This window comes from Oryctolagus cuniculus, chromosome 5 (genome assembly GCF_051225735.1).
Source record: "Oryctolagus cuniculus isolate XC-2025 breed Fujian yellow rabbit chromosome 5, ASM5122573v1, whole genome shotgun sequence".
NCBI lineage: Eukaryota > Metazoa > Chordata > Mammalia > Lagomorpha > Leporidae > Oryctolagus > Oryctolagus cuniculus.
This window is the reverse complement of record NC_142871.1, coordinates 8,026,634-8,050,870: the sequence shown is the minus strand read 5'-3', so window position 1 is coordinate 8,050,870 and position 24,237 is coordinate 8,026,634. Positions and strand designations below refer to the sequence as shown.

General features: G+C 60.7%; 1 protein-coding gene across 1 annotated transcript; it reads left to right on the top strand.

Moving 5' to 3' along the window:
- Positions 1–443: 443 nt before the first annotated feature.
- Positions 444–23,007, top strand: SLC22A1 (solute carrier family 22 member 1). Its single transcript, NM_001082022.1, is given in 11 exon segments — positions 444–909; positions 5,604–5,707; positions 6,784–6,938; positions 8,520–8,688; positions 9,539–9,653; positions 9,776–9,882; positions 11,830–12,044; positions 15,866–15,974; positions 18,434–18,546; positions 19,581–19,680; positions 21,966–23,007. Coding segments are annotated over 11 exon segments (1,665 nt in total). The 5' UTR covers positions 444–498; the 3' UTR covers positions 22,033–23,007.
- Positions 23,008–24,237: the final 1,230 nt, after the last annotated feature.

Genomic DNA, 24,237 nt, shown 5'->3' with positions numbered 1-24,237 from the left:
CCGGGGAGCCAAGCCCTGGCGCCCCTGGCCGCCCACCCCCGGCACCCTCAGCCCAGACCTGCTTGGGAAACCAGCTCCAGGTGGGGACACGCAGGGCAGGGCCGTCCCAGAGCCTGGAGCCTACCGAATCGCTGGTTGGCTGTCTCTGGGTAATCTGGGCTATAAAGTCCTTGGGTGGATCCCGCCCCGTAGGGCTCTCTGAGAGGCGGGTTATGGCTGCCGAGCTGTCCCACGTGGCGGGAGAATTCCAGGCCTCTGGGGGCTGCTCCCCTCACTTCCCCACAAAGCAAACAACGCCTCGTGTTCTCCCCCTGGCCCAGGACCCAGCAGTCAGGGTAAAAGGTTGCCTCCAGTTGGCTGCCTTTCAGCCGTATCATGCTGTGGCAGCAACTTGACTTCAAACCACCCCATTTCAAAGAACTTTAAATGAGCCGCTGAAGGCGCCACTGCAGCCCAGAGCAGGCCGGCCGAGGCGGCGCAGGTGCACGGGCCGCCACCATGCCCACCGTGGACGATGTTCTGGAGCAGGTCGGGGAGTTCGGCTGGTTCCAGAAGCGAACCTTCCTCTTCCTATGTCTGATCTCGGCCATCCTAGCCCCCATCTACCTGGGCATCGTCTTCCTGGGCTTCACCCCTGACCACCGCTGCCGGAGCCCTGGCGTGGACGAGCTGAGCCAGCGCTGTGGCTGGAGCCCCGAGGAGGAGCTGAACTACACGGTGCCGGGCCTGGGCGCCACTGACGGGGCCTTCGTCCGCCAGTGCATGCGCTACGAGGTGGACTGGAACCAGAGCTCCCTGGGCTGTGTGGACCCGCTGGCCAGCCTGGCCCCCAACAGGAGCCACCTGCCGCTGGGCCCCTGTCAGCACGGCTGGGTGTATGACACGCCCGGCTCCTCCATCGTCACCGAGGTAGGAGCCGCCTCTGCCTTCCTGGCATTGGGGTGGGGGCTTCAGGGGCAGGGAGGCACAGGAAGCAAGTCCTGTGTGGTTCAGTCCCTCACTCACCAGGGAAGAGGGAGGGGTCCTGCGTCGTGGGCACCGGGACAGGCGCTGGCCTCTGTCTGCTCTTGTCGACCTCCACGCTCCACAAACTCCAGGTGTGAGAGGAGGAAGCCCAGGCTGAGAGAGGCCGGCAGGAGCAGGTGCAGGGAATTGTTTGGATTCGCATCTACCGAGAGCCCAGTGGCCCTTCCTCCTGCCCCGCCGGCTTCTCCCAAAACCTGCAGAACTCCTGTGCAGCCCCCACCTCCACTCGAGAGTGGTGACGAGGGACCTAAACGCAGGCTGCTGAGGTGGTGTGGCAGTGCTGTGGCTCTGGGGGCAGCCGCGCCCCTGCCTCGCTGAGCCTTCAGTACACAGCCTGCGCCCTAGGGTCGTGAGGTCCAGCTGAGGGCTGGGGAAGCCCTGCCCAGATACCAACAGGGCGCCTGGATTTCCCCCCTCGAGCCCTGTGGCAGGTGCAGGCGTTCGGCCACTTGTAGTCACCTGGCGAAGCCGTGGGCTGAGGCCCTGTGAGAAACAGCGCAGCTTCTGCGAGGATACCGCTGGTCTTCGCAGCTGCCCAACTCACGCTCAGGGGCGTCTGGTGGCTCCTCTCCCACCTCCTCCGCTTTGCCCAGGAGGGTCAGGGCTGTGGCTGGAGGGAGCCAGGGCCCTCTCTCCCTCCCGGCCTAACCCCCACTCCATCTGCCGGCCCGGTGCTGTGTGTGTGGAATGGACGCCTGATCTCCACGGCTCCTCCGATGATGGAGAACGGAGTCGGTGACTCCCGTGCCGGGGTTCTCAGCTTGACTCCGACGTGCCTGCTGGGGCGCAGAGGCAGAGTGAGGTGGGGTGATGGGGACGTGCCCACGGCTCATTCCCTGGGGGGAGACCTCTGCCTGCACAGCTCTCGTGGGACTGGAGGAAGAAACAAGGCTCCTGACGCAGCTCCTGCCTGGCTGGGGAGGGGGATGGGCAAATGGAGACGCTGAGCGTGGTGGGAGTGGGGGCAGGAGGCAGAGGTGGTGACCTCGGGGTCTGCAAGGAGGGGCAGTCACAGGAGGACAGAAAAGGGTGGCGGAAGGGGTTGGCTTCCTGTGGCCTTGAAAGCAGGGACTTCGGACGGCCCCCAGCCAGGCGTTGGGAGGACCGGGAGCTGGGAGCTGCTCCCAGGTCCCTTTGGTGCTAGGCTGGGTCGCAGGGGGTGGCATCCGTTTTGGGAGGTTCCAGGTGACCTGGGCGCGGACTCCCACTGTGGCTCTCTGTTGCTTTGAACCCGCGCTTGCCCCACCCCTTATCCTCAACGGGAGATTACTGCTAGGGAATTAGCCATAGCTATTCATTCCTACAGAACTAATTTTTAACCTAGCCTGGCCTTGGACGTTGGAACTTGTGGGAACACCAAGGGAATGAATTTGTTTGAACCCCAGTGTGGCTCCTAGCCCGGGGGGGGGGGGCGGGGAGGAGCGTGGACATTCCGTGGCTTCTGAGTGCCCTCCCCCAGCCACGGCCCCGCAGGGCAGGGAGCCACGGGCCTCCAGCAGCCCTGGGCATGGAGGGGAGAAAAGCCGAGGCTGCGGTGTGAGGGAGGCGGTTCTGTCGTGGGCTCCCCGACCTGCCTGCACGAGCCCTGCCCCCGACTCTGCATTTAACAAGGATCCTGGGGGCTGCTGTGGTGCCCAGGTGGGGGGCACAGCCCTGCTGCTGCCTCCCCAGGCGAAATCACAGCTAAGGAACCCTCTCTACCCCTGCCTCTGTGCAGCCTCGGCTCCCTGCCCGTCAGTCTTTGAAGTGTGCACAGACTTGCGGGGTGCCGTGGCTGGGGACAGGCTGGGTTCGGGTTTGGGAGTGGAGGAGGCACGGCCAGTTTGCACGCCTGGCCGGGGGCTATGGCTGGGGAGCCTGGGCAGCTGAGGGGCCGCCTCCCGCCAGGGAGTTCCTACTCCATGCACCGACCCAGGGCAAGGAGGTCGGAACGCCTGGCAGGGACCCCGCCTTGCACAGATCAGAATGAAAACCGAGAAAGAACAAAGTGGGGCTGGTGAGGCAGAGGGAGGGGCTGGCTTTGAATGAAGCCCTGAGTTCCCCCCAGCCAGAGGGGACGCTGGGGCCTGGGGGTGACAGTGCCATGAATCCCTCCCAACCTGAGGACCTCAGTGGAATCCAGGACATCCAGGACATCACTGTGGGCCACGTGGAGGGAGACACAGACGTGGGGCGGCCAGATAACACCCAGGAATGCTTTGGGTGCTCATGGGAAACTGGGTTTTAGGCTGAAATTTTTTGAAAAAATTTGTTTATTATATTTGAAAGGCAGAGAGAGAGAGAGAGAGAGAGAGATCTTCCATCTGCTAGTTCACCCCCCATGGCTGCAATGACTAGGGCTGGGCCAGGCTAAAGCCAGGAGCCTGGAGCATGGGTGTGCGGGCCCAAGCACTTGGGCCATCTTCCACTGCTTTGCTAGGTGCGTTAGCAGAGAGCTGGATCAGAAGTGGAGCAGCTGGGATTATAATGTGGGCCCAAGCAGGATATGAGGTGAAATGGCACTGGGACTTGGGGAAGGAATGAGAGAGCTAGGCGGACAGGGGCTCCTCCTCCTGCACCCCCCACCCTGCATCACCGCAGTTAAAGGAGGTGGGGTGCAGGAAAGCCAGCTGGGAACATGGACTTCTGCCTAAATTTTAGGCCGTAAAGAGCCTGTAGGAAGGAACTGAGCAGCCAGTGAGCAGACCCAGCCTCGCTGGGTCCAGAGTCCTCGAGGCTCCCAATGTCTGCGCCCAGGGCTGGGACAGGCACGGCCAAACTGGCAGCAAGATCTGAGCCAGGGCGGAGGGGACATACAGCCTCAGGGCTCCGAACCCAACGGCCTGTCCTTTACCAACAGGGCTTCACGCCACCGTCCCCTTCCATCCCACAGCTGCCCTGTGGTATAACCTCACAGGGGCTGTACCCATGGCTCAGACCGGGAAACTGAGGCCCAGCGTCACACTCGACGGTGTCCGTGTGGTCAGGTGGAGCCACGGGTCCTCAGGAAACAGAGCAGTGCAGCGGCAGGAGGGAGGGAAGAGGAGGAAGGGCTGAGCCAGAGACAGGGAGGGGGAGAGGCCCTGCCGCAGCCGGCCTCCTTCTCCTTCTCCCCCGGGAGCCCGCCTTCCTGCCTCCCAGCTCTAGAGTGGACACGGTCGGCCCAGCTGCTGATGCGTGTGGGTGTGGGCCGCTGTCACTGCGCTTTGGGCCAGGGCGGGGCCTTCCTCCCCAGGTTGTCTTCCTCAAAGGCCTCCAAACACACACGTGCGTCTGCTCCTGCTCAGCCCCAAGCAACACCAGCCTTTGCAGTCCCTGCTTCCGCCTTTTCCTCCATGCCCCCTTTGGGGGGGACCCCCTAGTCCCTCCCGGCCTCTCAGTTCCCCCTCCCCACTGCGATGTTGGAGCCCCAACTGCCCCCAAGATGACCACATTGTCTTGCCTGTGTCTTTTTTTCTTAATTAATTTTTTTTCATCTTATTTGAAAGAGAGAGAGAGAGAGAGAGATCCCTCTCCCATCTGCTCGTTCACTTCCCCAAATGCCCTTAACATGCAGGGCCGGGCCAGGCCACCAGGAGCCTGCAGCCCATACTCCACCAGGTTTCCACCAGGTGGGAAACATCCTCACCTCTCTCTGATTCACCCAGACTCAGCAAGGGCAGTCAATGTGAGACTTTATTGAAGGTCTTGCAAGACTGGGTGCCTGAGGAGCAGGCACAGCGAGAGACCTGTCCCCACCCAGATCCTCACTGGCTGAGTACTGTGGGATCCTCAGTCTTCCAAAGTCGCCAAGTTACAAAGTCTCCTCCAATTTCCTCCCCAGACTTGGCTGCTCCCAAGCACCCTGCTTGCCCAGGGAGTTTTGCTGCATCTGCAAGTGGGCTAGCAGTCGTTTTCCATTCTGCATTGGAAATAGACCCCAGACATTTTCTTACACTCCAGCCCCGGAGGCTGGACCCCCAGCTACCAGCTGCTGCCTGCCAGGGTGTGTATTAGCAGGAAGCTGGGATGGCAAGCAGAGGTGGGGCTCAAACCCAGGCCCTCTGACTGGGCTGTGGGCGTCCCAAGCAGCGTCCTAAGGGCTGAGCTGAACGCCTGTGGCTCCCTCCTGTCGGGTTGCCATTCACGGCCCCACAGCCTACACTAGAAAGCCCTTAGTTACTGGTGGAGTGTATTTAACTCAGCACACACGTAACTAACGAAGGATCTTTGGGCAATGCCAGAAGGCGTCTCTTTTGCTTCAGTTCTGTTTGGGGGACATTGCTCCGTCTGCTGTGTCTCCTTCTTTGTTGCCCTGTCCTTGACCTAGGTGACTGTGAATGGCAAAGCATGTGACAGGGGTTGTTCTAGTTACTCTCCGGTGAGAGCAGCGCCAAGGTGTTGGGAGCACACCAATGCTTACTGAGAAAGTCCCCAGAAACCCTGAATGTGTCTCAAGAGAACGTGTGGGAGGGGACCAGCCGCAGCCCGGGCACCCAGTGTTGGGCAGCGGGTTGAGTTTGCTCTGTCTGGAGACGGGGAGGGAAGCAAGCGGTCTTGATTCATACCTGGTCCTGTGTTCTGGTCCCTCCCGGTGTGCGAACGCCGTGTGGCCGCAGTTCAACCTGGTGTGCGCTGACGCCTGGAAGGTGGACCTGTTCCAGTCCTGCGTGAACCTGGGCTTCTTCCTCGGCTCCCTGGGTGTCGGCTACATCGCAGACAGGTACGCGGGAGCCGTGGCCTGGGGGAGCCCCGACCGGGTGGGATCTGTCTCGGAGCCACGGTCGCTGGTGCTGTAAGCACAGTGCACAGAGGTGCAGCAATGCGCGGAGGAGCTGACACAGAGGGCGAGGGCGGGGTCAGGGGTGGGGCAGAGCGAAAGGGGCCAAGGCCAAGGTCACAGGTGAAGCGAGGGGTGGGAGTGGGGCCCTCGCCACGCGGGAGAGAGTGAGCAGGGGTAGAATTTGCTGCAGCTGTTTGTCAGAGATGCTGCTGTAGAGGAAGTGGGGTTCTGTGTTAGATGCACCAGGCGGAGGGGGCCTCGCCGTGGCCTGTGCCACAGCCAGGAGATGTGGCAGGCGGGGAGGGGGTCTGGGAGAGGAGCTCAGAGCAGAGCTGTGCGCTAGGGCCTGTCCCCACTGTGGTGTTCACAGCTATAAAACACTTGGCATGGGTGGGGAGAGAAGAGGTGGCAGAGGTGGGGAGGCCAGGTGTTAGGACCAAGGGACCTTGGAGGACATGGCCTTGCAAGAGAGGACACAAACTCTCCCAGGAGCCCAGGGTCCCTGCAGTGCCACTCAGGGCAGGGATCCCACGGCGCCCTCAGAGCAGGGATCCCATGACACCCTCAGGGCAGGGATCCCACAGCGCCCCCTAGAGCAGGGATCCCATGGTACCCTCAGAGCAGGGATCCCATGGCGCCCCCAGGGCATGGATCCCACAGCGCCCTCAGATCAGAGGCTTTATGTTGGCAGCCTTTGTGTCGCCCGTGGACTGACCCTGGAAGGAAAGACAGGACATTGCTGTGGGCCCTGTCCCTGGGCCAGCAGGAGTGACAGGAAGGCGACGTAGGTGACAACAGTGGCTCTGAGGGCAGCTGTGAGTGTCTTTCTTGGGCAGAGAGGCTGAGTTGCTGGAGTGACTAGGTTTTGCCTTCAGAGCCTGGAATTAAACTCAGGACAGCACAGCGGTGTGGGGACAGAGGTCAGACCGTGTGCGCTGTGGGGCTCCCAGCGGGGACCCTGCCATGGCCTTGCGTGCCTGATTCTCCTCCCCACCTCCGCGACCTTGTCTCCGCAGGTTTGGCCGCAAGCTGTGTCTGCTGCTGACCACCCTGATCAACGCGGTGTCGGGGGTGCTCACGGCCGTGGCGCCGGACTACACGTCCATGCTGCTCTTCCGCCTGCTGCAGGGCCTGGTCAGCAAGGGCAGCTGGATGTCCGGCTACACCCTGAGTAATTAATTACGCAGGGCGGAGCCTTGCTCCCTGTGCCGAGGCAGTGGGCAGGTGGCCGCAGGATGCCGGGGAGCCGATGTCGGCGTCGGGGCCACTGGGCCTCTCGGGTTCACAGTGGGTCACCTGCAGGACGAGGGCTGAGCTGGGCTGGGCGTGGCAGTGGGGGAGGGGCGCGGGGAGGGGGCACAGGTGCAGAGTTTCAGTATAGCACGGGCAGCTCTGCAAACTCGGAGCTGCCGTTCAGGAGCCAGGGCAGAGGTGCCCAGAGGCAAGATCAGGATTTAAAAACTGTGCTGTGAACCCAGGTGAGGAGCTGCTCACGTTAGCGAACGTTCGAGAAGAGTTCAGACTGGAGGATAAAGGGAGCCCTCCCCGGGCGTTCCGAGCCCACGGCCGGGGCCCATCACAGGGCGGTGGGAGTGACCCCCGGGTTTGCTGCTCATCTGTGGAGCGGCCGGACAGCCAGCCCTGTCGCCTCTGGCAAGCTTGGGGCCCTTGGCATTTGGAGAAACGTGGCTGTGGCAGTCACTGCGTGTGTGGGCGTGGCTGCGAGGGTAAAGGCGTTGCTGGGGGTCTCGGGTGGGCTTGGTCAGAGCCATGCCTGCCCTCCCTGCCTCCCAGGGTGGCCTGAAGACAGAGCTGCAGGAGGCCCCCTTTGTGGCCCCCTCTCCTGACCCCCTCTGTCCTGCCTCCCTCAGGGCTGTGTCCCCTCCTCCCAGCTGTCCCCACTGCAGAGCCCCAGGAGGAGCCCAGCACCCACCTCCCAGCGCAGGCCCAGCCCCTCGAAGGGGGCGCCACCCCCACTTCCTGCTCCCCACCGCCAGCCTCTCTCTGCCTCTCACCCAGTCCAGGGCTGCTTTGTCTCTCATCAGTTCTCACCACAAAGCCCTCCAGGGCCCCCAGGCTCCTCCCCTCTCACCACAGATGGGGGAGGGGCACCCCTCCAGTACCACAAAGCCCTCCAGGGCCCCCCAGGCTCCTCCCCTTTACCCTGCGACCTCAGCCCCCTGGGCCGCCTTTTCCATCAGCCTGGTCTCCGAGCCCCTCCCTGCTGCTGCAGCTCCCACGCACTCTGCGTCCTCAAGCCAGGGCCTCTGTGTCTCCCCACCCCAGGGGCCCCCTGTAAGGCTGCCAGCCTGTACCCCCATGCCCCCAGCTCTCTTTGCACAGAGCACACAGCCCACACGTGTGCCACACGCCTGCTGCGCCTTCCCAGAGAAGCTGGGCCCCCAGCAGGGCTCCAGCTCTGAGGCACAGGGCGGGGGGGGGGTACGCGGAGGGGGGCTCCCACGAGCAGCGCCAGGCCCCTGGGAGGCCCCCAAAGGTATTTGCTAAGTTCATGAACCCGGCTGGGGTCCTGGAGGCAGGCCAGGCGGAGAGAGACATGGGGCGGCAGAAAGACCAGGGGGCCCAGCGGCCGGAGAGGGGGGCTTCCTCCGCCTGGGGTGGGAGCAAGAGGGGAGCCTTAGAGGAGCGGGGCTGGGGGCGGGGGCAGCGCCGAGGCTGTGGCTCCTGGAGCGGACAGGACCGGACCTCGGCTTCCCACGCCGGCCCCATGCTGACCACCTCTCTTTCCCAGTCACAGAGTTCGTGGGCTCAGGCTACAGGAGGACGGTGGCCATCCTGTACCAGGTGGCCTTCTCTGTGGGGCTGGTGGCCCTCTCGGGCGTCGCCTACGCCATCCCGAACTGGCGCTGGCTGCAGCTCACTGTGTCCCTGCCCACCTTCCTCTGCCTCTTCTACTACTGGTAACGCCATGCCTGCCTTGTCGCTGTGTCCTTGCCCTCTGCCGCGGCCCCCTGCCCCCAGCTCTGTCTTCTTTGAAAGATTTATTTAGTTAGTTGAAAGAGTGGCACACAGAGAGAGGGAGACAGAGAGGTCTTCCATCTGCTGATTTCATGTCCCTAATGGCTGGGGCTGAAGCCAGGAGCCAGGAGCTTCTTCCAGGTCCCCCAGGGAGTGCAGAGCCCAAGCACTTGGGTCAGCCTCAGCTGCTTTCCCAGGAGCGTCAGCAGGGCCTGGAACCGGCGCCCACATGGGATGCTGCGGCTTAATCTGCTGCGCCACCATCCCGACCCCTGGGCGCAGTCTCCATGGTCGGGGTGTGACCTGTGCTTCAGGGAACTTAGCTTGTCATGCCCTTGCCCCATCTGAACAGGCAACCTTAAGTGAAAGGGCAGACGCGCCCTCTGGCTCGGTGGAGACAGAACTGGGCAACAGCCCTCATATTACCTGGAGGCCCGGGGTAGTGCAGGGGGCAGGGCACGGGGCGTCTCTCCCCGGGGGGCATCCACTGCCAGCTTCCAGGGGAGACAGGGCCCCTGCTCCTCTGAGAGGGCCATAGGGGAAGCCAGGGTCTCATCTTGGTTTGTAAATCCAGGCAGGTGGCCCCCAGGGGTGGGAGGGATGACCCACAAAGCTCCTGTATGGTCTGCCCTGGCCAAGCATGCCCTGACTCCAGCCCCTGGCTGCTTGGGAAATTTCAGTCCCAGTGTGAAGCGAGGAGGGCGGCTCTGGGACACCCACCCCCCGACCCCCTCCCCCGCAGGGCTAGGAGTTCCAGGGAAAGCGCCCCCTAGTGGTGAGCTGTGTCCGCAGGTGTGTGCCGGAGTCCCCTCGATGGCTGTTGTCGCAGAAGAGAAACACGGACGCCGTTAAGATCATGGACAACATCGCTCAGAAGAATGGGAAGCTGCCTCCTGCTGACCTCAAGGTGACAGAGCCAAGAATGCACACCCGGGAGTCTGGGCTCGGGTCTCGGAGCCTCTGGGCCGCCCGGGCGGGGGGCGCCTGCCCGTGCAGCTGGGGTGCGGCTGATGCCCGGCTTCCTGGCAGATGCTCTCCCTCGACGAGGACGTCACGGAGAAGCTGAGCCCATCGCTGGCAGACCTGTTCCGCACGCCCAACCTCAGGAAGCACACCTTCATCCTCATGTTCCTATGGTGAGGGCCGGTGCCTGCTGCCCACGCGCTGGGGGGCAGAGGGGCGGTGAAGAAGAGGTGGGAAAAACTGTCCTCTCTTTATCCAAAGAGACAGATGATAGAGCGAGCTGGCTATCTGGACACACACACACACACACCCCTCCCAATATGCTGAAGCCAGGAGCCTGGGACTCCATCCATGGGGGTGTCAGTGCCCAAGTCCTCGAGCTGTCTCCGCTGCCTCCCAGGGTGTGCATCAGCCGGAAGCTGGACAGGAAGCAGACGGGGACTGCGACCCAGGCGCTTGACAGGGGTGCACGTGTCGTAGCCATGGTGTCCAGTGCCTGTCCCCAGAATTTCAAGGCCATTGTTGAGGGGCCAGAGGGCTCTTCAAAGCCCTTATTTCTCGCCTGAGGACTGGATGGTAGGGAAAGGCCTCGTGGGGCAGGGACTTGCACCCAGGGGCGGTCAGGGCTAAGCCGGGTGGGGTGTGACCAGGGCGGCCGAGGCGGCCCCAGTTCCACGCAGTCTCATGTCCAGGGAACGGCCCAGGCCCCTCCTAACGTGGGGACGTGGGAGAGATGGCGGCGTCTCCTGGTGCTTGTGGGGCCATGGTCCCTTCCTCACACCGCACAGGCCTGGCCAGCCCTCTGAGAGTGTGCAGGCGTGAGCTGCTGGCTGGACACTCACACACGCCCAGGCCCAGGCCCTGCACGCTCCGAGACGCCAGCCCCTCATCCGTTCCCTCACAGGACACCCCGCCCACGCCTCCACAGTCAGTGACTCTTAAATCGCCCGCCCAGTGCCTGCCCCTCTAGCCACCCTGCCTCCGTGTCGCCCCTGGGGTCCTGTGCCAGGCCACGCAAGTGCCCATGGCAAATCCCACGGCTCCATATGGAACGTGTGTGGCGAGCTCGCTGGCCGTCAGCACGTGCACTCGGCACTCGCACTCGGCTGCCGCAGCCTCCCGTGCCGTGTGCCAGCACCGGCTCCTGCCAGCCCTTCCTGCCGTGGGCTGTGCTCTGTTCCCCGTGGTGACAGCAGCAGTGCGAGCACCGTCTCCCGACTGTGCTGGGGTAGCCTGTCCCAGGACACTGGACAGTGTCCAGTGTGGGTCCAGGAAGGGCAGGTTCCTCTTCGTCCTCTACACAGGGACCTGCACTTCCAGTGTCTGCCACAAGGTGGTAGCTTTGCACGTTTGTGAACGGGAGTGTTGGCTGCCCACCCTTTTGCCTTAAATCGGCCTCTTTATCCCTGGCTGAACGGCCTGAGGAGGGGCGCAGGCTTCATCTAAGCCAAGTGGCAGGCGGGCGTCTCCCTCCTGGTTCTCTTGGCACTTGTGTCCAGTCAGAGGCAGCCGGGGGCCAGACACAAAGCCTCCCCGGCTCCCGGGCGCAGGTGCTCGGAGGCGCGTCCACTGGCGACCTGGCTAGAGCTCGGCTTTGGGGCTGGTGCACAGCTTGCAGGCTGGCCTGGGGCGGTCATTTCTCAGGCTCTCACTAAGCAGGCGCCCACAGGATGGCGGGATGCTCCCAGCTCCCCACGCGGCCCCCAGGAGCATGATCCCCAGCGCTGCTGTGTTTCCCTCCGGTGTGGGCGGAGGGGTTGTGCAGGGGATGGGAGGGTGAGTGATGGAGTGGGGGCAAGACGGAGCCGTGTGGCGGAGGGGGCGGCCTGGGCAGTGCCTGCTCTGCTGTGCCCTGGCTCCCTGACCTTGGGAAGATGAGGACAGGAGCCTCCCTGTGTGTGCCCCGCATGCCAGGAGCTGGAACGGGCACGTTTGTTGACTCAATGACGTTCTCGACAAGCCAGCATGGTGGGTGCTGGGAAGAGCCCGTCTGCAGGCGAGAGAGCTGAGGCCCCGAGGGGTGGGTGAACATTCTAAATGACGCAGTTCTCCCAGCTGGCGTGGGTTCCTCCTCCTCCCCACCGGGCTGGCCCGTGATGGGGACTCTCCCCTTGGCTCAGGTTCACCTGCTCCGTGCTCTACCAAGGCCTCATCTTGCACATGGGGGCCACTGGCGGGAACGTGTACCTGGATTTCTTCTACTCCTCTCTGGTGGAATTCCCCGCAGCCTTCGTCATCCTGGTCACCATCGACCGCGTCGGCCGCATCTACCCCATGGCCGCGTCCAATCTGGCGGCGGGGGTGGCCTCCGTCATCCTGATCTTCGTCCCCCAAGGTGAGTGGCTCGCTCGGGGGCTGGCACTGTGGGCGCTGTGCGGAGACCCTCAGAGACAGGTCGTGCCCGTCACCCTAGATGCGTTCTTCTTAGGCTTTCCATGGGGGTGTAACACGTGGGGGGCACTTCTGAGTGCTCAGTGGATGTCACAAAGACGGAGGCAGGGGCTCAGGCCCCCGGGTAAGACGGCACCTGCAGCCCCTAGGTGGCGCTCTCGTGCCCTTCCCACTGTTCTGCTGTTCAACTCCCCATGGCGGAACCAAACCCCACAGCCTTTGTGTCTCCTGCCCCTCCGTCATCCTCCAGCTGTGAGACTCGCCCGCCTGGTCACCAGCACTCCTTCTGCCTCTTAGTATTTTCCTGTAGCATCCCATCGTTTGAATAACGCACTGTGGGCCCATTCCGTGGCTGACTGTCATATATGTGACTTCTTTTTTTAAATTATTTATTTGAAAGGCAGACAGAGGGAGAGATAGGTGGTGGGGGAGGGCAATCCTTTATTTTCTGGTTCACTCCCCAAATGGTTGTTACAACCAGGGTTTTGCCAGGCTGAAGCCAGGAGCCAGGAGCTCCATCCGGGACTTCCACGTTGGTGGCAGGGGCCCAAGCCCTTGGGCCATCTTCCGCTGCTTTCCCAGGTGCATTAGCAGGGAGCTGGACCAGAGGCAGAGCAGCCAGGACTCAAAGGGGCATTCTGATAGGGGATGCTGGCGTTGCAAAGGCAACTTAAGCCACTGTGCCACAGCACCAGCTGTGTCACTTGTGTCCCTTCCAACATTTGCCTGCTGTACTAGTGCTGTGTTGAGCACTGTCGTGCGTGGGTACAAGCCCTCGTTTTCCTGGGGTGTGTGTCTCTGATCACTGCTGGGCTGGAGGGGAGACGTGGGCTTAGCCTGGGAGGCACGGCCCAACAGCTTTCCATAGCGCTGGGGCATGAGTGTGCGCCATCCCCTGCCCCCTCGCTGACACCTGACGCCACTCTGGTGGACACGAGCTTCAGACAGTGACTCTGACAACCCGAGGGAACGCGTGATACACATACAGCCTCGTTGGAGTCCCTGTTCCGCTGGCTGCTCTGGGAAATGTTTCAGATTCGCGCTTCTCCCTTTTCCCCGCTGGGTGCTGCACCTGTGGGTTTTAACGAGTCCTCTTGGCGGACGTCTGGGCTGCCTACCGTGGAAAATGTCCCGAGAAATCCGTGTTCTCCTGAACCAGGCTGGGAGTACAGCTGGCGAAGCCCAGAGCTCAGTGTCCGTCTGCCTCCTTTTGTGGGGGGCCCAGGGGCTCTGGAACGGGTTCTCCCGTCCTTGGCCACATCCACACCTTTCTGGGCCCTGGGGGAGATGGAGCGGAGCAGGTGGGGTGTTGAGAAGTGACAGCGCTGAGTGCTGAGAAGGAAGGTGATCCAGGGTGAGCCCACGGTCCTGGCGTGGGCACAAGGCAGGCTTTGCCCCTTCCAGAATCTTCCTCCTGGCTCCTCCTGCTCTCTGCCTGCCCCAGGCTCAGCCCCATCACATCACAGGAGCTATTTGGAGGTCTTGCTTGAGGCCACAGGCTTCTAGGTCCTGGGACCTCAGCAGCGAGCCAACATTGGGAGGCAGGAGCCCCTCAGAGCTCGCACTCCACAGAGGGGAAGAAAGGAGAGAGGGGTGGGGCTGGGGAGGCGAGGCTGTGCCAGGTGCAAAGCAGCAAGTGTGAGCACCCTGGGGTGGGGAGGGTGCGGCGTTGGAGTCAGCTCCCATCCTGGGTCTGGGATGGGGTGGGCAGGGCCCGGTCAGGCGAGCTGGAGACAGCGCCTGCGGACTTTATCCCAGTGTGGGAGGCGCCCCCTGGTGGCTCAGAGCAGGAAGTGCTGGGCCTCTGTGGGCAGGCATGCTGCCCGAGGGCCTGTCCGTGCCCCAGGCTTCTGAAAGATCCATGTATCTTCCCCCGCATCTTTGGGAAGCTACAAGGGGTGTGATCCTTCCAAATCTCTGCAGGGTTCTCCCCCAGGCCGCAGAGCAGCAGGAACCCCGGAGCTGGGTTCCACTTCCCCTGGGGCTGGCCGGCCGACGGCCTCAGGGCTCCTGGAAGTCGTCAGTGTCTGGGGACGCGGGGCAGGCTGCTGGGTGAGCCTCCAGGTCACAGGCCACTTGTGCTCTAGCACTGGGGAGTCAGGAAGGTGACCGTGGGAATGGAGGCCCCCAGTCATGGTAGTGGAGCCAGTTCTGTGACGGCCCGAGGGCAGGGGCTTCAGGCCACGGGTGAGCCCAGGCTGCATGCCGTCTCCCCACTCTGAGACTATTATGAAAGCTGTTCTGGTTAAAAATGCGTGGGAGGGCCTGGTGCCGCAGCACAGAGAGTTAAGCCAACACCCACTGGCTTCCCATATGAGCGCTGGTTCGAGTCCCAGCTGCTCCACTTCTGATCCAGTTCACTGCTAATGTGCCTGGGAGAGCATCAGAGGATGGTCCAAGCGCTTGGACCCCTGCCACCCACGTGGGAAACCAAGGTGGATTTCCTGGCACCTGGCTTTGGCCTGGTCCAGCTCCTGCCACTGTGGCCATTTGGGGAGTGACTGGTGGATAGAAGATCTTTCTCTCTTTCTCTCTGACTTTCTCTGTCACTCTGCCTTTCAAATAAATAAATCTTAAAAAAATAATTGTGGGGGCTGGCACCATGGCTCACTTGGTTAATCCTCTGCCTGTGGTGCTCACATCCCATATGGGCGCCGGGTTCTAGTCTTGGTTGCTCCTCTTCCAGTCCAGCTCTCTGCTGTGTCCTGGGAGGGCAGTGGAGGATGGCCCAAGTGCTTGGGCCCTGCACCCGCATGGGAGACCTGGAAGAAGCACCTGGCTCCTGGCTTCAGATCGGCGGAGCTCCGGCTGTAATGGCCATTTGGGGGGTGAACCAATGGAAGGAAGACCTTTCTCTCTCTCTCTGTGTCTGTAACTCTATCTGTCAAATAAAAAAATTGTGTTGGCAAGGCCGGCGCCGCTGCTCAATAGGCTAATCCTCTACCTAGCGGCGCCGGCACACCGGGTTCTAGTCCTGGTCGGGGTGCCAGATTCTGTCCCGGTTGCCCCTCTTCCAGGCCAGCTCTCTGCTGTGGCCAGGGAGTGCAGTGGAGGATGGCCCAAGTGCTTGGGCCCTGCACCCCATGGGAGACCAGGAGAAGCACCTGGCTCCTGCCTTTGGATCAGTGCGATGCTCCTGCCGCAGCACACCAGCCGTGGCGGCCATTGGAGGGTGAACCAACGGCAAAGGAAGACTTTCTCTCTGTCTCTCTCTCTCACTGTCCACTCTGCCTGTAAAAAAAATTGTGTTGGCAATGAACCCTAGGTTGAGGATTCAGTTAGGGTTAGGTTGCCTTGGTTACAGGACCACTGCCGTAGGTCGCTGCATTTATCCAGGGCCCACTGGGTCTCAGGCCCAGTGCTGGCCACGACGTGGTCATGTAGTAACTGAAACACCGACTCTTACATCCTGGGGTCACCTGGCCTCTGACCTGCACTGTCTCCACACAGCCTGCAAGCTGGTGGGGTCATCCCATTTTACAGCTCAGCAACAGGCGACCAAGAGCATCACTGGTTTGCGTCAGCACAGCCAGCAGGGGGCAGAGCTGAGCCGTAGAGGGGGAGGGGCACTCTTAGCTGTGAGTCACGGGGCGTCTTCCTGGATGTGTCCTTGCCAAGCCCCAAAGTCTGTGGGGGCTCGGCTTGCCTCCGCCAGTGGAAGGGTTAGGTGAGACCACCTCTCGGCCCCTCTGGCTCTGAGCGTCCCGCACAGCCCCGTGCGTTCTGCGCTGTGGCACAGGGAGCCAGGTCCTGTCTCCCCTGCAGACCTGCACTGGCTGACCATCGTCCTGTCCTGCGTCGGCCGCATGGGGGCCACCATCGTGCTGCAGATGATCTGCCTGGTGAACGCCGAACTGTACCCCACGTTCGTCAGGTAAGTGTGCCAGTGTGGGGGCCAGGCGGGCACCCCAAGGACCCACATCTGTGCGTCGGTTCCTCACCATGCCCCGAGGGGTGCTGGTTTGGGGGTGTTGGGATAGTTACATGGATTTTTCTGGTTGAACACCCCGAATCCCCAAATCTGAATCCCGAGATCCACCGCCATGTTGAATCTCAGGTCAGGGTCACGTTCAGATCGGGGACGCTCAAGCTGCGTGACCTTGAACTCTTCTTTCCTTTGCACAAGTTGCGTCTTCACCCTCTGTCATCCTACTGATGGTTCCTAAGAGACACTGCAGCGTCCCGATCCCACTGCCCGCCCTGAGCCACGCCCATTCTTTCCCCTCATCAGAGGCCGCGTCTCTGACTCTCCGTTGTAAGACGTTGCTTGGACTGAGCACAAAGAGAGGGAGGCCGGGTACAGAGAAAGCCTTCCCCTGCCGCAGTTCTGAGGCCAGAGACTGAAACACCTGTGCCCAGCCGTCCTGTGGTCACCGTCCCCGGACCCAGGTGTTGAGTGCTTGGTCCTCCACCGGGAGGGGTCGGGTCGCCCGTCCCCGAGGGCCCCGGGACAAACCTCTCAGTCTCTAGGAAGGAAAGCTTAGGTGCTCAGAAAGAACCTTCACGCACACGCACGCATGCAGGTGCAAGAGTGGGACAGTGAAATTCCAGTGTGTGAATCAGTGGAACGAAATCCAAGCCGCGGAAAAGGGGCGCGCGTACTGCCGGTTCCCGAGTTTAGAATCACTGGCAGTTCCAACGATCGATGTGTAAACCCCGCAGCCCCGCGGGAGGCTCCGGAAGCTCCCCTCCCTCTGTCGGCACCCTCCTGTGGCGTGAATGCGCACGGCTTCGCCCTGGAAATCATGTCTGTTACACAGCAGCGCACGCTTCCGGGGAGCAGGAACCACCCTATGGGCCTCCTCTGTGCCTTGCGCCACCGCCACCGCGTGGTCACCCGGCCCAGCCCCCGGAATGACTGGAGGGACACAGCCATCTGAATTTGAATAAGAGGACAAGGACACCGTTTCCAGCCCCGCCATTCACTTATCAGCTCTTTTCTTTTCTAACACTTGTTTTCTCAAAGTAGTAAAAAAAAAAAAACAAAAAAAAACAAAACCCTAGTGCTTTTCTCGCTCTTCTTGGAAGTCACACGGAAGCTGCTAGAAGAATGAGAACTACGAAGGCCGTCTTCACAGCTCTGTGCACCCAGAAGAGGGTGCGCGAGAGGAGGGGCTGCCACGAGCAGTGAGCTCGCAGAGGGTCCGGGCGGGGGCGGAGCCCAGAAGGACCCTGGGGCAGGCTGGCGTCTGGAGGCCAGCAGTGTCCCCTGGCAGCCTGCACAGCTTGGGGACCGCTGCTGGGACCTCTTGTTTGGAGTGGCCATGTGAGCGCCCTGCCCCCGCTGGGGCACGGCTCAAGGTGGGGGCCGGCACAGTAAACCCGCGGGGAGCGTTCAGAGCCGTGTTCCGTCAGCCGCTGGGGACAGGGAGTGGCAGACCCCCAGCACTCGGGCCGCACAACCCTGGCCAAACAGGGAAGAAATTGCAGTCTACCAATGTGAATAAGTCACTCAGGAGCCCTACAAACGTGTCAGGAGAAAGAAGAGGATTTCTTACCAAGAGACGCAGCCCAACCTCCCACCACGAATGCAGGATGCGTGTGGACCAGTCTCCTCGCAGAATCAGTGCAGAGCGGAGAGACTGAGCGACAGGGCACAGGAGGGGGCGCAGGGGGCTCAGGAACAAAGCAAACAAGGACAAACGTTTGGGAAGGGAAAGCCGGCTTTAAAACGGGACCAGGGAGAACGGAAGCGGTGAAGGAGAGGCCAGACGAAATGATCTCAGGACAACCAGCGCGATACATGTGTCCACGGCTGCTTGGTTAATAGCAGTAACGTGCTCATCGGCCCTTGCAACAGTTAGAAAGGCTTAGATGTGTTGTAATAATAACTATTCATGTTGACGTATATAATAGACAGTGTTCCTACGTTATTATTCACAATAATATTAGTAATACCAAGTCGACCCCTAGAGCTTAACCAAGAGCTCCCCTGACAAGCCTTCCCTGGGTGCTGCCCCCGAGGGTCGCTCAGGCTGTTGAGGTGATGATTCGGTGGGCCCAAGTCACAGGTGCTGAGCGGTCAGATGCTCCTCTGGACTTGGCCCTGTTCCCAGTCCGAGGTGAACCTGGAGCCTGCCAGACCCAGTCACCCCCAGGGGCAGCAAGTGACAGCCCTGGGACAGGACCGGGGCAGAGCTGGGCGTCGGAGCGGGGAGCACCCATGTCTGCGGCCGTCACCAGTTCCTGCAGGACCCCACAGCCCGAGAGCCGAGCCCTGACTTGCGGTCGGAGGCAGGCTGTCTCGCTCAGCTGCGCAGTGCTGGCCCTGGGACACAGTCAGTGCCCGGGCAGTCACAGGCTGCACTCTGTCTGTCCCGTGTGTCTGAACAGGAACCTTGGGGTGATGGTGTGTTCTGCGCTGTGCGACGTTGGCGGCATCATCACCCCCTTCATGGTCTTCCGGCTGATGGAGGTCTGGCAGCCTTTACCGCTCATTGTTTTCGGTAAGCGTCCCCTCTTCCTGGGCTCTCGGCAGCTGTGGGTTGAGTGGATGATGTGCCCAGCAGGGTTACGGAAGCAAGGGTGGTGCCTGGCTCCGTGCCGTCCGGCGTCCTGGGAAAGAGGTGGCCGGAGGTTTCCGTTCTGGGCGCTGAGATGGCGTTGTTCACCTTTGACGTAGTTTCCTGCCTTCTGTGAATTTGGTTTCCAACCCTTGTAGATTATTTTTTTTAAGATTTACTTATTTATTGGAAACTCAGAATGAGAGGGGGGGAGGGGGAGAGAAGGGGGGCCTTCACTGACCACGTGTATATTGGCGGTGCTCTCTGTCCCTGTGCTAAATTCAGTATCTGTCCGTCCACACGCACTCGTCTCTCCATTGGCTGGTGGACCACAATGAGGCAGAGCTGGTCTTGGGTTGTTCTTGAGGTGCCTGAATGAACAAACCCGCTACCTCCACCAGGCCAGCCGACTGTGGCCTTTCCACTTCCGTGGGAATGAAATGGAGGCAGCGCTTCCTCTGCAGACGCTCCCGCTGCCCCCATCTCCTTAGTGCTCTTACAACTCCTTTTTCTTTTTTAAAAAAATTTTTTTTATAAGTCAGAATTACAGAGAGAGGGAGAGAGAGCAAGCTTCCATCTGCTGGTTCACTCCCCAGATGGCTGTAATGGCCAAGGCTGGGCCAGGCTGAAGCCAGGAGCCAGGAGCTTCTTCCAGGTCTCCTACACGGGTGCAGGGGCCCAAGGACTTGGCTTTCCCAGGCCACAGCAGAGAGCTGGATCAGAAGTGGAGCAGCTGGGGCTCCATCTGGTGCCCGTATGGGATGCCGGCACTGCATCCACTGCACCACAATGCTGGCCCCGCAACCTCTTATTTGTCTATCTATGTATCTATCTATGTATCTATGTATCTCTCTCTCTCTCTCTCTCTCTCTCTCTCTCGTCTGTCCCCATGCGCTGTCCGGACGTCTTGGCTAGCTGCAGACGTTTCTGCCAGTGGAGTTGCCTGTGTCCCACACGCAGTTCTGTTTCATCTGAAGGAGTGCTGGGCCTGCTTGCGGGGGGAATGACCCTGCTGCTTCCAGAGACCAAGGGCGTGGCGTTGCCGGAGACCATCGAGGACGCCGAGAACCTCCGGAGGTGAGGCCCTGGGGTGCTGGGGGGTGGAGGGGTCACGCCTGCCCCGCAGAGGGGTCATGCCTGCCCTGTGGGGGGTCACTCCTGCCCTGTGGGGGAGTCACTCCTACCTTGTGGGGGGTCACTCCTACCCTGTGGAGGGGTCACACTGGCCCTGTGAGGGGTCACTCCTGCCCTGTGGGGGTCACTCCTGCCCTGTGGAGGGGTCACACTGGCCCTGTGAGGGGTCACTCCTGCCCTGTGGGGAGGGGTCACACTGGCCCTGTGAGGGGTCACTCCTGCCCTGTGGGGGGGTCACGTCCCCATGTGGTGCTGGGCGGGGCAGTCACACCGGCCCCATGGAGAGACACAGTGACACTGCACGCCCTCCATTTTCTCTGTGGTAGAGCTTAGCGCTTTGCAGACACTTGTATGTGGCTCAGCCTAGACTCCTGTGTGTGGTGCTGACTGCACCAGTGCCCAGGTGGCACCCAGAGTTGGCAGCTCTGAGTGGGGACAGATCAGTCTCTGTCCTCTTGGAGTTGTTGCTCCCGGTCCTTCAGGGGCTTGGTCTTCCTGTGCCAGCGCTCTCGTGGCGCTCCCGGCTCTGCTCCTACAATGGAGGAGGAAAGGCAGGACGAGCTGTTTCGCAGCTCCGCGGGGTCCCCACTCAGCATGGCCCTGTGGGGTGGCCCCAGAAGGGCCCGGGTTTCACTCCAGACCTGGCCCTGGGACTTGGAACGTCGCTGAACCCTGTGGACCTTGAATGTCCTTGCCCGCAAAGTGACCGCACTTATCCTGAATGTGGACGGTCGCTGTGACAATTCAAGGAGCAAAAGCGGGTGACAGTGGCTCGTCTGTTGCCAGGCACGTAGCAGGTGTCCAACAAATCTTAGCTTTCTCCTTCCTCACTGCAAACTGGGTGATTTCCACAGTATTCTGCAAACTTAGCGTGCGGAAGAAATCACAGAGGAAAACTGCAGAGGAAGCGTCCTTAGTCTGTACTTAGAAAATGGAGGTGGGGGCCAGGCATCTGTCGTAGCGACCTCTGCCCACGGTGCCCACCTGGCTGAGATCCGGTAAATATCACCTTGAGAGACTTGGGGTTTCTCACTCCTGATGAGGCACTGACGCTTCGCTGGGCCTGCGAAGACCCCTTCTGCTGGCCGATGGTTTGAGTCCGACTCGGGGACAGATTTGCCAGTGTTCTGTCACGGATGTGAAGGTGTCGTTATGCAGGGTAAGATCCCTCAGCTGAGAATCTGAGCTGCTGTGAGCACCAACCTGAAGCTCCAAAGAATTCAGTTTTCCGAAGGGGGCTGCTCGGCAGGGAAGGTCTATGCAGATCTCCCCAAGTCTGAAAAAGTCCCAAGTCTAGAATAGCTCGGGTCACCCGTGTTTTGGACAAGGTCGCATCAACCTGCAATTTAACGGGGTCACGGTCACCTTTTACGAGGCCCTGTGTGTTGGCTTCTTCATCATTGTGAGCGTTTCTGCCCTTCTGGGGCGGGGCAGTGCCCCCACCCTCTGCCCCTCACCCCACACCTGCTCTTCACACCTGGTGAGAATCCTGTCTCCTCTCTGCCAACTCCGCGGGAGTCCCCGGCTCCTCCAGGAGAGATCACCTCTGTGGCTCCTGCTCCTGCACTTGTGGGGAGAAGGGCAGAGAATGGGGGTCCTAGTGGCACTAGCTGACCTCGCCGAGGGCTGACGGGGGGCCAGCTGCGCTGGTGGCACTTGGTGGCTTCCCCAGCATCCTCTCAGGACACCGTGGGGCAGCTCCTCCTGCGAATGAAGGGAAGCATGGCAGGTGCTTCCAACGTCACCAGATTCCAGATGCTGGCGATGGTGAGCAGGTGGGGCCACAGCATTGTCCCTGCTCCACCTTGGCCAGGCCTCGGGGCCACGCCGTCTGTCTGGGTGGCTCCTGTATCATACCGAGGCTCTGGGTGTGTCTGGGTGCCAGTGGCATTTTATATAAAGGCATTGACATTTGAATTTCATTTAAATGTTGAAATCTCAGGAAATATTCCCACTTGGATTGTTTTCCCGCTATTTAAAACCGTGAGAAACTGTTCTTGGCGCACAAGCTGCCCCCAGCAGGGCCCTCGGGCTGGTTCTGTCGACCCGGTCTCTATGGTGTCTGCCGACCCGGTTTCTATGGTGTCCGCTGACCCGGTCTCTATGGTGTCTGTGCTCCTGCCTTCTCGTTCTGTTCTCAGCCTGACGCCCACGTGTGACTTTGCCCCCAGTCCCTAACCACAGCACGGTTACTTACCGATTCTCATTTTTCTTTGTGGTCGCCGCAGGAAAGCAAAGCCCAAAGAAAGCAAGATTTACCTCCAGGTGCAAACGTCGGAACTCAAAGGCCCCTAAGACAGCAGAGAGAAGAGAGAGAAGACCCCGGAGCTGTCGGCTGGGGAACTGGGGCTCCCTTTCCTGTCTCCTCCGCGCTCACCTGCCCCACATTCAGCAAATCCTACGGCATTCTCTCTCTCTCTCTCTCTCTCTCTCTCTCTCTCTTTCTTTTTCTTTTTCTTTTTTCTTTTTTTTTTTTTTGTGGGGGCTTGGCCTTGTTTTATTCCGCTCAAGTCCTCCAGCGTGTGGCTGTCTTTGATCTGCTTCCTGTTCCAGTGGGACTGGTGGCGTGCAGTTACCCCAGGGTTCTGAAGACGGAGTAGAACTCACCCACTGGCCTCTGTGAGCTGGTTTTCTGGAACGATGATTTTAGTCACTCACTGGGCAAAACGCTCTTATGACCGGAGGCACCTGTGTTGGCAAAAGCATTCCACCGTGGAGATTCCTTGGGTTTTAAAGACGGCGGCTCTGTCAGTGGACGGCCTCCCAGTCATGTTCAAATATGAGTGCAAGTGGCAGGAAAGGTGTGGTCCTTTCCCGAAGGCTCAAGGCACCGTGGCCACTTTAGACAAGAACTTCCTGCCTGCTGTGTCCCGGGCACCTCTCTCTGTGGCTCGCTTGCTCTCTCACCCCCCCCCCCCCCCGCCGTCTTGGTTCTTGATGGTGGTTCTGGAAGGTGAATGAATGTCCCAGCTGTGCACTGCGGGCAGTACATGGAAGAGGTCACTTTGCTCTGAGCTGTGTGCTTCCTGGAGCCTGTGCAGTGGTTTCGAGAGACTTCTTGGACAAGTTCCCTTACCTGTGAGACCAACCAGAAGGGGTGTGCAGTCCCCCGAGAGGAACACTTCTGGAACACGGCGCTTCCCACCTGGACCCCGGCTCAGCTGCAGAACCCCCTCCCGGGAGAGGAGCCTGTGTAGTCCCTGGTTATCCTCCGTCACTGTCACGGTCGCGGGCTGAGTGATTTCTAAAGAATAAAGGTTGATTTCGGTCCTGGCTGAGCAGGTGGAGACGAGGGCCTTCGGGCCTCCTAGCTCAGGTGTCTCCTCTTAAAGAGCCACAGTGGCCTCACTGAACCTTAATTACCACCCCAGGTCCACCTCCAAGTACCGGGGTCAGCTTTGGTGTCCAGCCTCCTGGCGCCGCACAGCGAGGTTGAATGTCAGCGTGACTTTTGGTGGTGATGCCACCACCTGGCATCCTTAAATACAAGAGGAAGCGTTTTTAGCCTCTGACCCTCAGAGGGGAGGGAACCCTCTCCGTCCCCTCTGCTTCCCTCCTGGAGGGGGGGGGACGCCTTGGTAAACACGAGGTCACAGGTGCCACGTGCTCCTTGGCAGGTCCCTGCGCGGTTTAGTGGCTGTCTGAGGAGCCCTGGCCAGTGACATCAGGTGGATTCTTAGCTGGAGAGTCCACAAGGGCTGTTCCGTGAGCCGAGGAGAGACTGAGAAGTGGAGGTGGTGACGCGTGGCCCACATTCCCTTGGCTTTGCATCAGATGCCAAAGACGTGGTCCAGGCTGCTGTAGCCATCACCCCCTTTCCTGGCCCGGAAGGGCATTCCCCCTCCCCCCACCCCGTGTCCCAGCTCTGCGGCTTTGCCAACCATGGCCGGCATTTCCTTTCTCGCTCTAAGCACTGGGCTCTGTGGCCTGCTGTCCTGAGGCTGTTTCCATTCCACCTGCTCGGCTGTCCCGGGCCCGTGCTCAGTGTGGTTATTGAAACCTAGACTTGCTCTTCATTAAAAAGAGCTCTTTAGGGGCCGGCACTGTGGTGTAGCAGGTAAAGCCACCGCCTGCAGTACTGCGTCTCATAGGGGCACTGGTTCAAGTCCTGGCTGTTCTACTTCCGATCCAGCTCTCTGCTGTGGCCCGGGATAGCAGTAGATCTCGCAAGTCCTTGGGCCCCTGCACCTACTGGGAGACCCGGAAGAAGCTCCTGGCTCCTGGCTCCGGATTGGCAGAGCTCCGGCTGTTGTGGCCATTTGGGGAGTGAACCAGCGAATGAAAGACTTTCTCTCTCTCTCTGCCTCTCCTTCTCTCTTTGTGTAACTCTAACTTTCCAATAAACAAATAAATCTTTAAAAAAATAAAAACAATGAAGAGCTCTTTAAACCTCCATGGCTGAACCACAGAAGGTTCCTGAGCCGCCTTTTTTGCTTTTAGTCCTAATTCGGACATTTTAGCCAAACGTCTTGCAAATGTTTGTCATTTTGCCCCCATCCA